This window comes from Mytilus californianus, unplaced genomic scaffold (assembly GCF_021869535.1).
Source record: "Mytilus californianus isolate M0D057914Y unplaced genomic scaffold, xbMytCali1.0.p SCAF_10, whole genome shotgun sequence".
Lineage (NCBI taxonomy): Eukaryota > Metazoa > Mollusca > Bivalvia > Mytilida > Mytilidae > Mytilus > Mytilus californianus.
The window spans coordinates 40,659,538-40,670,765 of NW_026262582.1; the positions used below are offsets into that span (position 1 = coordinate 40,659,538).

An 11,228-nucleotide genomic window follows, 5' to 3' on the forward strand; every position below is an offset into this window, starting at 1 on the left:
ACGTGTCATTCGGTGTCGTCTTGGATGTATCGTTCAAGACTTCAAATTCAAAATTCAATATTGCATTAGAATTTCAGGACACAATTCCGATTCAATACAGGATTAATTATTACCAAATCTTGAAATTGTATATCTCAGATATGTGTAGTTGTTTTGTAGTATTATAATCTCTATTCAATCAGTTGTGTTTATGTTTAAGACTATGTATTGTTAACGCCTGCAGGTGATTTTTCTTTGTATCACCCTATATCGTGTATGGAAACGGCAAATTTACACTCTGAAATTTTGCACTGAAATAGAAAAATGTTTTTCATTAATTTATTAAAATATCTTTTACTGTTACTGTCTTTGGGCATTTAAAAGACACACCAATGCATATTTCTGTTGCATTTTGTTAATTTTTTCGAATAATGTTAAAATTTTTTAATTAGGATTTGTAGCAAAAGGCAGATAGCGACTGACGACATATCAGGAAATTTGACGAACGTCGGATAAAATTGTCGCGCTGTCTTTAATTTTTCAAAGAGAAATACAACTACTAACGTACTGTAAACGTAGATTATTCCAAAAAATGAATAATGACGAATTACTGATAAAATTTTCCTTTTCAACTAAAATAGCTAGAATTATCTTGCATTTTTGCCAAATACTGCATGCTTACTGAGTATGATTGTATAAAGCAGTCCATCAACTTGGTAGGATTTATCAAAAAATGGATCAACAGGAACCACTAAAAAAAGGACTTGGTGGGAAATTCTAGAATTGTGCAAAAAGATACGTTTGAGTCATATCTATTATTCAAGATTTCTGTTACGACCAACTAAAACGCGAGACCGTGAAAATTGAACAAAAGGTCCCAAAAATGGAACTTGATGTTCAAATTCTGACAAAATTGTCTTGGTATTACTGAAGGTCACTTAAGATAGATGTTTCTATCGGACTGTAGAGGTTCAGGCACCCATATTTCAAAGTTCAAGTCCCACTGATTGTCTACATTATGTATTTTTTTATTGCTCATAAATTCAACTTCATTGATTATATATAAATATTGGTGCATTGTTCATCATAGCAATCAACCTGTATAGCTAGAAGAGGTGGTCTTTTTGAATCCGCAAACTGAATCATCAACAACAAAAGTAAAGGTGAAATGTGTTACAATGCGTTTTCTTTATAATTAATGGTTTCCGTTTAATTTTTTGTGCTGCTTAAACGATATAACAGTTTAACAAAATAACTGATAGCCATTTTAAAGAAATAACAGTTGATTCCCTTAGTTTTGTATAGTTTGTTTATTAAGAAGAGTATAATCTTATATGACACAACTAAAACTTGTATATATCAGATTGCTGCTCAATGCCAAATCAATATCTTTATAACATATGTTTAGTATGTCACCTAGACTAGCTCACAGGGCTTTTTTCATTGGTTATTTTCAGAATAAAATGTTTTTAATGAAGTTACCTTCTATTAATGTATTTATTTGAAATATAATTGTTTTCTATAAATGTCATATTTCGATCAGCGGTGTATTATACTACTCACTGTATTGCACATACATGTATCATAAATATACAGATGAATACTCTGATTATATATATAAGTATTTGTATGCTACTAAGTTTGTTTAATAATTAGGCCAAAGGTCTACATGTATGTACATACCAGGGATCACAATATATTATACAGTACAAAAGACAGCACCAACCAACAAAACACGATTTGACTGAAGAAAAAAAAGTATCAATAAAGACAAACAACAACAAAACAAAAACAAAAACCACGTGACCAGGATAGCTGGACTTAATACAGGCATCAAAAGTGGTAGGGTAAATCCATTTATGAGTGCACAAACACCATGTAATATAGCATCAAATAGGTTAAAATCTATAAGTACATGTAATTATTTTTAAAAATCAACCGAACTAAATTCGATTTCAGAATATATTTAACTTTTTATAACAATTAGTTTTCGATATACCTAAGTTGCTGATGAAGGTAAATCCAGAAAAGCACTTCGGATGCATGAAATCTGTAACGAGTTGTTTTCTTTCTTTGATACCCATTGATTACCATAATATAACGATTACTAATCGAAATCTTCGATATGTTACTAATTGATTGCCAAATAACAACATTTACGGTGTGATGACTGCTACTTGTTTCTGGCATGGTTTGTCACATTATCACACAGCGGTGGCCACTGCAGTGGAGCAAGACTGCCTACCTTTCAAGGAAACCTAAGACCATATCAACTTTTATACTTTTTTGGAATTTTAGGTTTTGATGTTTCAACTTCATATTTGATTAGGGCTTCCAACTGTTTTTGATTCGAGCGTCACTGATGAGTCTGATGACGACGAGACGACCATCTGACGAAAACACACTTATGAACCTGGTATCTTTCATGATTGTGTATAGCAAATTGTGTTTATTCAATCTTCAGTTATCAGATATTGTTTCGTTTAATTTTATTGATATATCCTTTTGACAATACTGACGTCAATCTTTATTTGATTAGTTTTTGAAACTGACCACATTTTTACTTATTGCACGTAAAGGGGATGCGAAAAACAGCAAAATGGATATTTAAACTCATAAGTTGAAAACAAATTGACTATGCCATGGCAAAAACCACCGACAAACGATGAAAGACAAACAGCAGTTACAAACCACAACATAGAATACTTAAGACTAAGCAACATGAACCCGCAAAAACCAGGGTGATCTCAGCTGTTCCGGAAGGGTAAATACCCGTCGTGTCGCCCATGTAAATTTAACATTAACATTTGTCATGTAACATTGCCATAAGTTGACCAGATAGCTCGTTTTTAAGTTCCTTTAGTTTGTTCCCTACATTTCCCCTCAGAACCCTAAATTTATCCAAAATACAAACTAATCTTTTTTATCAACAATTTGTCCCTATCCCAAATTCTAAATCGATAAGTCATCTCAGTCTATGAAATATCTTCTCTTCTTTTGAGGAAAAGTTTGGAATTTAATCTGTAAATGCTTCGTTTTTTATTATAGGTGAAAATGACAACCCTATCGATCATCACTGTCGTGTTGATAGCTGTTTCCTCAGCTGTAAGTCAAGGATTTTTTCAAGGAACTGTACCATCAGATGGAGCTAAGATATTACCTGTACCATATTATGTGCCATATGGAGTACCTGAAAGACAAACATATGGTCAAATTGTCGTATCACGTGGTTCTCGCTCTGGTGGATCAGGTGGATCGTTCGGTAATTTTGGAGGTAAGATATGTATTCGAACAGTGAGTATTGCCTTTGTAAAAAGCTTGTTCAATTTCACCAATTAACATTTGTTATCAATTGACAGTAAGATAGAGGAAACACATTTGTTAACAATATATCAATACAGAGGTGAGGCCAAAGCGTTTTTTATATATTCAATGTTATTAATGTTGTACGAATAAATGTATGAATTGATTTTTGTTGCACAAATGATCCAAATACTGTGAAAAATACTAGTTGGTTGGTAATATGATTTGAAATCCATTTGAAGATATACCCATAGCAGACAATCGACCTTTTTCGCTCATAGTTGATCAAATTGATAATCATAGGTCTGACGTCACTTCAGCACACGTTTAAGAAAAGTAAACCAATTTTCCTTGCACGAAAGCATTTATTTTGCAGTAAATATATTTCTATTTTTTTAAGCTTTGAACACTTGTATTTGACAGTATGATTTCATATACATACATTTATATAATTTATATAACATTGCATTTGTGTTATGACATTTACTTTGAAAAATAGTTTCAAGTTGAAGTCTGTAAGGAACAACAAAATCTAAAAACACACGTCTCTGATATCTTATCTTAACTCGGGATCATTAAGAGTTCGATATATCCGTTTGTCCATTTAAGATATGATTAATTATGATATGTTTGTGCTGCTGTTTCATTGCCGATTACTGTAATCTTTCCTGTATTCATATTTTGTTTATTCATATCCAAGTAAAAAAAAATTAGTACAACTTTTAAAAACCGAAGGAACTCCATAATGATTGGGATACATGTTTATAAACGCAGATTGTTTAGTTTCATTTTATTTCATTTTTGGTACTGGTACAACTGACAAATATGAAATCACTTTTTGAAAACCTCTTTGTCTAAAAAGAGATTTAAAAGAGATTTTGAGTTATGTCAACTTCAACAGTTTTTGTTGTTGTTGTTCTGTTACACCACTGTCCATGGTTAGGGGAGAGTTGAACACTCCCAAATATGTTTAATCCCGCCACATTCTTAATGTGCTTGTCTCAAGTCAGGAGCCTTTAGTAGAGTGGTTGTAGTTGGTTCATGTCTGTCAAATTTGTTTTTCATAAATTGTTTAGTTACACATTAGGTCGTAAGTTTTCTCGTTTGAATTGTTTCACATTTTTCATGTCGGGGCGTTTTATAGCTGACTATACGATATGGGTTCTTCTCATTGTAGAAGGCCGTACGCTGGCCTATAATTGTGTTCTACCACTTCATTTTAACTCTGATGGATAGTTGTCTCATTGACAATCATACCAAATTTCCTCGTTTTTATATAATTGAGATACTTGAGTTTTTGATTGACAACATATTTATATCATATGCCGGGCGTTTTTTTTCAACCTACAATCGGCATTTCCATGAAAACTAAATATGCTCATCGTCCTAACGTGTTACTCTATTCATATGAAAAAAATCTCACACAGTAACTTCATTGGAAAATAGAAGAAAAGCTAGCATATCCCTTTAACTTCATTCTCAGAAAAAAAAAATACCGTACTCCAAGGTGAATTCAAAAAAGGGAAAGTCCGCAAAAACTGACGAAAACAAACGTTATCAATTGTGAACTTTCCATTTGTATGTAGCAGCATTCTAGCAGCGCTTGCATACGGAGTATATATCTCCCAGTTCATACGATATTACAGAGCTTGTATTTCCTATCATTATTTCCTTGGTAGAGGGTTGCTGCTAACAAAGAAGCTATTAAACCAAGTGGTGAAGTTGAAATCACAACTTCGTAAATTTTACGGACGCCATCACGAGTTTGTTGACCATTATGGAATATCCGTTTTACAGATGACAGTGGATACGTTCCAATTGTCGTAACTACAATCCCGTCACCTTTTCTCCGAATGTGACCTACCGAATTAGACTTATTACTGAGTTTGTACTAACATGAGCAACACGACGGATGCCTCATGTGGAGCAGGATCTGCGTACCCTTCCGGAGCACCTGAGAATACTCCCAGTTTTTGGTCTTTTTCTTTTTTTAGCCATGGCGTTGTCAGTTTATTTTCTACTTATGAGTTTTAATGTCCCTTTGGTATCTTTCGGCTCTCTTTATCAACCAACAGAACGAGTAAAATACAACTGTTACATTCCTGATTTTTATAAGAAATGATAAACTTGATGTGTCAGAAAACCTTCCTTAAACTTCAGACTTTTTGAGACTGGAATGAATTAATTCAAGAATGAATTGAATGGCATGCTTTCGCTCAAAATAAGACAAACAAATTAAATCCTAGTTTAATCCACTAGCTTCTTAATTAACTTCATATACCAAGTCAACTATATGGCAGGCAACGAAACATTGATGTGAATAATGATATTTTGAGGATGTTAATCTCGAAATTGGCTAGTATAAATATGGACATTTAAAAATATATATAGCTGTTCGAATTGTTTTTCATCGTTTTAGGTATCTTTTCCCTTATCATTTGGGTGTCAATCCTATCTTCAATAATTATGTCATTACAACGATCACAACCGATGCAGCAAAGTACAATGGCGGAAACTAGTACTGACACTACTGCTAATACGGCGGTTGTAGCTGGAGCTGCCATGATGGGCATGATGGGTATGATGGCAGGCATGATGATGATGTACGTATCGTAAAATAATTTAATTTTGGATCTAACGAGTCTTCTGATTGGCTGAAAGTTTTTTGTCTATCAGCTCATAATTTTGTCATGTGACTGTGACGTCATCAACGTTTTTTTTTCATTATTAACTCCTTAACAATGGAATTTAGAATTAAATTATAATTTTTCTGTCTATTCAAAATAACCAAAAAAAATGTGGTGCACACTGAATAAACCCCGTAGTTTTTTAATGTTATTTCTTCATAGACAGCAAAATTATCACAGTCATTTCTTCAATTGATTTTATAAGCGTAGATAGTCAAAGCAGATGTCGAAGGTATATAGTACAGGTAGCGTCCTGTCGTTGCAAGCACATTAACTCATGCCATCCAAAATTATAAACTTGCTTTTATTTCCCTGTTCAAGTTGGTGGTCATTCTGTTTGTAGATTGACCTCAGGTTTCTTTTTTATTGTGTGTTTTATTTATAAAACTATGTTCATCATAGGTCTAGATATGTAAAGGTTAGTTCGTGTACACATGGTATTTTAAACAATAGATGGGTGACAAATTGTTAATTAAAAAACGAGTTTCCAATTATTAATTGAACGGTATGAGGCGCTATATGGCGAATAAAATATAGGTGTAAGGAGCGAGTAATATAATCAAACTATCATTTTCACTTGTGGCAAAACGAAAAGACAAATGTTCATATATAATAAACATACAAAAGGTAAAAAGGGAGAATTGATTCTGAAGTATAAATATAAACCATAATTGACAAAACTAATAAAAGCTCCGTAAACACTACACCAACTTAAGATTGAGCAAAACATGACCTATAAACAACGGCTATGGTCTAAGATGCTCCGGAATGGTTCGCTGTTACAGTTTCACTAGTAAGTGTTATAACTGTGTTATAATATAGCAATCAATGGGTAGTAGGTAGCAGAAATCGAATCGTAAAAAAAGAGGGACGAAAGATACCAGAGGGACAGTCAAACTCATAGATCGAAAACAAACTGAGAACGCCATGGCCAAAAATAAAAAGACAAACAGACAAATAATAGTACAGATGACACAACATAGAAAACTATCCGTTTTAAGACTAAGCAACACGAACCCCACCAAAAACTGGGGGTGATCTCAGGTGCTCCGGAAGGGTAAGCAGATCCGGCAAGCAATGGGTAGCAGGTTGATGTTCCTGTTATTCATTCTTTTTATGTATTCTGTGATTCCATGCATCAAAAGTATATATGACGGAATAAATTAATGCGAAAAGTGCATGTGAATATTATTTATGTCATTATCAACTTAAAATACGCTCAAGATCTAGGGACGCAACAAAATTTCAAAGTTATAACTTTAAAAATGTCCTGAGTAAAAGACCTCAATTTCGTACATTAGTTGAGTTTTTTTATTCGAGCATCACTGACGAGTCTCTTGAAAACGAAACACGCGTCTGGCGTACACAATTGTCATACTGGTATCTATGATGGGTTTATTTACACGTTTGAAATACGAATCTGCTAGGAAACGACTGCATGATAGTTTGAAATACCTGCAAGGACACAAGCTTGAGATTTTTAATTATATCCAAGGAAAAACAAGCTTCATCGCTTGACAATTTCAATTTCAATTTTGCAATTCAATAGTCGCTCCTAGTTTGACACTTTGAACTGGGTGTGATTTTATAATCTGTTCTTGGCTTGGCCCTTGGTACTGTAAGGCAAAAGATGAGACATTCAAACTCATAAGTCGAAAATAAACTGACAACGCTAAGGTAAAAACAAAAACGACATAAAGACAAACAACAGTATATAAAACACAATATAGAAAACTAAAGACTGAGCAACAAAAACCAAGGGTGTGATCTCATGTGCTCCGAACGTAAGTACTAAGTATTGAATGTGATTTCGAAATTTATTCCTGTTTCGTCGCTTTCACACTTTGTACTTTTGATGAGTTTGGGTACTAGTATACTTAATAACGGATGAAGTTTTGGATTTCGTTCCTGGCTCAACGCTAAGTACCAGATGGGATTTTGGAATCCTTTCCTAGCATGACACTATGTATTGCATGGGATTTTGGATTTTGCTTCTTGTCATCTTGTACTGGATTGTAGTTTGCCATCAAATGACAAGTGATACACGCCTACTTTAATCCCTCAACAGATGTAAGTGCCTCCTTGAAATTATAAATCTCCTTCGTGGTTGTCTTTTGTATTAATGATTTTGTCATTTTGTATAATTTTAGGTTGATGGCAAATTTTTAATAATCTTTGTTAAATTCGGGTAAAACTTTTTCGACTCGGGGTAATTTCAAGCTTTGAATATATTTTGTTATAAACATAAGGGGTCCGGAATTTGGAAGGTGTTTTCAATCATGTACTGTAAATTCAGAAATTATTGTGATGTTTTTATTAATGCGAATAATGCGACAGGGTGAGCAATGCAATAATAAGAACTCGCATTCTGATATCTGATTCATATATCTTAATGCACATTTTCCTGAAATTGCAATAATTAATCTCGCATTTTTGTTCATTTTTCAAAATCGCAATAATAAATGCATGCAATAATTTCTGAATTTACAGTATTTCTGTTTGTTTGTCCATTAGTCTATGTTATGTTAATGTTGATATTCCATGTCCTATATTTTTTTTCAATTTTTAACCATTATTCTCTCATCTAATAGTCAAAATTGATAATTGTTGTGTATTATAAAAATAAGAAAATGTGGTTCAGTTGCCAATGAGATTGCGAATGAGACAACCCTCCAACAGAGACCAAATGACACATTAACACATATGTACAAGTATTTTCAGTCAGGTCGAAGTTAAATCGGCAAGACTAACACTCACTTCTTAATCCCAATTGCCCTTTGATATTATTTGAATTCTTTAAAAGATTTCGAAACATTCATGCAAAAAAATTGAGAATTATACGAAGCTTGTCATAAGAATTTTAAGGAAATTCTAAATCTTAAAGGCAAAAATAATAAACGCTAACAAATTATTTCATGAAAGAATAAATAAAAATATATACGACAAATTTGGACGTCAATAATTTTTCACAAATTTCGTTCATAAAATGTTATTTAAAAAAAAAAACATTGCTGATTTATTTGTTCTTTTGCAGGAGCACAACTGGTGGCGGCGGCAGTGGTGGTACCATGGTCATGATGCCTGGTGGTGACGGAGGAATTTTTCCTCCTAGTACAGGACGTGGTGGTGGTGAAGGTCGGGGATCAGACACAGGGGGGATTTTCCCTGGTGATGGCGGGGAAGGAGACCCGGGATTCCCATTTTGAATAATCGATTTAATGTCGATACAAACAGAAAAGTGATTGCAAAAATTCTATTAAAAAAATTATAATGTATTTCAATTGATCGTTTTAAGTTGTTACGTCAATTCTTTTATGAAAAGCACCTTTTTGGCATGATGTACAAGTCACCGCGGTTATCTTGTATTCATGGTCGAGTTAAGGTTTCCACAAAAATGAGACATGTGTTAAATGTGATTTTTTTCTCGAAAACGGCGTCGCCCAACTAAGTATGAAAACAGGAAAATTCTCTATCTTGACAAATGAGTAATGTATAACAACAAATACATTTGGAAGTCCGGTTTTATATGATGAAGTGCAAAAATTTCCATCCAAAACACTGTTGCTTCCAGTATTTACTCATTTATTAAGGTCTCTGAAGAGTAGTGATTACAAACAAAGTTAAAAAAAATAAAACATGACCCTGACCTTTAACTTAACCTTGACTTTAATTTCCTTTTTGGGGACCAAGGATCTCAAATTTAAAGATCCCGAGGTCCCTTTCACTTACGGTTTATAAGGGACAATAACATTTCACTAATGTTGAATACATTTAGGGAAATAAATCTCTAATGGAGTATCTATTTCGTTCCGTTAAATTATTTACGACATGCTGAGTATGCAACGAGCAATTTCAAAACAATTGATTATGTCGATAGCATTTGAAGTTGCGAAGGGGTAGTCATAACAAGTAAAACGTTATTGTAGAGATAACTCTTTTTTGTAAGTGTTCGGTTATGTGATGTGAGTTTCACAATCGAATACACCCTTCGATATCATATAAACCAAATATCTAAGAGAGGCGGATGATACCAAAGGGCAACCCAAACCCACAAGTCGAAAACAAACTGACAACGCCGTGGCTAAAAAAGAAAAAGACTAACAGACAAACAACAGTACACAAAACACAACATAGAAAACTTAAGAATGAGCAAAACGAATCCCACCAAAAACTAGGGGTGATCTCAGGTGCTCCGGAAGGGTAAGTAGATCCTGCTCCACATGTGGCACTCGTCGTGTTGCTCATGTTAATCGACAGTTTGCAAAACAAAAAAGCATCGAAGGAAACAAAGAAAGAGGTATGATCAGACCCATGATTTGGACCTTGAATTTAAAACAGGTTAATATTACCTGGACACGTAAGTGTAGAAAGGTCACGATGAGGTCATTAACATGCTCATTAAATGGCCATTACATGCATAGCTTTTCGTTGCAATTTAGTTGAGCAACGGCTTTACGCAAATGAATATTTTACACTCATGATGCTCATTAAAACCTGGGGTAAAGCTGTAACTCATATCTAAATATTAATGACAAGTTCTCATAATGAGGATATTTTGACTTTTTGTGGCTATTCTACTAAACATTGGTATATGCAAGTAGTTCGACACCTTAATGCCAATATGTAAGACACAATTCACAAATACAAACACTGATGTCCGACAGACTAATGTTCTATGCACATCTGAAGGGTGTTATTTAGTAGGTTTATAATACTTTTTTTGATTTTCGAACTTCAAGCGGCCAAAATATGCAGCATATATATCCTAGTTGATACAATAGTCCAGAGTATTCGTTTCCAATCATGATTTCCTTGATAGAGGGTTGCTGTTGACAAGGAAGCTTTTCATCCAAATATTCCAAGTGGTGTCTTCTAACATTTTACGGGCACTTTTTGGTAGGGTTCGTGTTGCTCAGTCTTAAGTTTAATATGTTGTGTTTTGTATACTCTTGTTTGTCTTTTGGTCGTTTTTTGGCTTTGTCAGTTCGTTTTCTATTTATGAGTTTGATTATCCATTTTGGTATCTTTTGCGTCTCCTTTATCATATCTTCTCCTTTCGTGGATGGCAAAAATGACAATACTCCAAACGAAATCACTAAGAATTACCACGGAAATGCGGAAATATGAACAGATCAATATGCATACGCCTTATCGCTATTTATTCCTATCCGGATAAGTTCTAAAATTACACTACTTTTCAAACCAGTTGGAGCTGTCTGTGGCCTTGTTCAAACAATGCATTGTGTATAAAATTTTCAT

The 11,228-nt window shown here is 33.8% G+C and overlaps 1 protein-coding gene across 1 annotated transcript; it reads left to right on the forward strand.

The window, feature by feature from the left end:
• Positions 1-3,033: 3,033 nt before the first annotated feature.
• LOC127718137 (myosin heavy chain IB-like) lies at positions 3,034-9,202 on the forward strand. The gene is made up of 3 exons (XM_052224096.1): positions 3,034-3,253; positions 5,702-5,885; positions 9,004-9,202. The coding sequence occupies exons 1-3, from the start codon at positions 3,034-3,036 to the stop codon at positions 9,173-9,175; spliced, it is 576 nt and encodes a 191-aa protein (XP_052080056.1). The 3' UTR covers positions 9,176-9,202.
• The last annotated feature ends 2,026 nt before the right edge of the window (positions 9,203-11,228 follow it).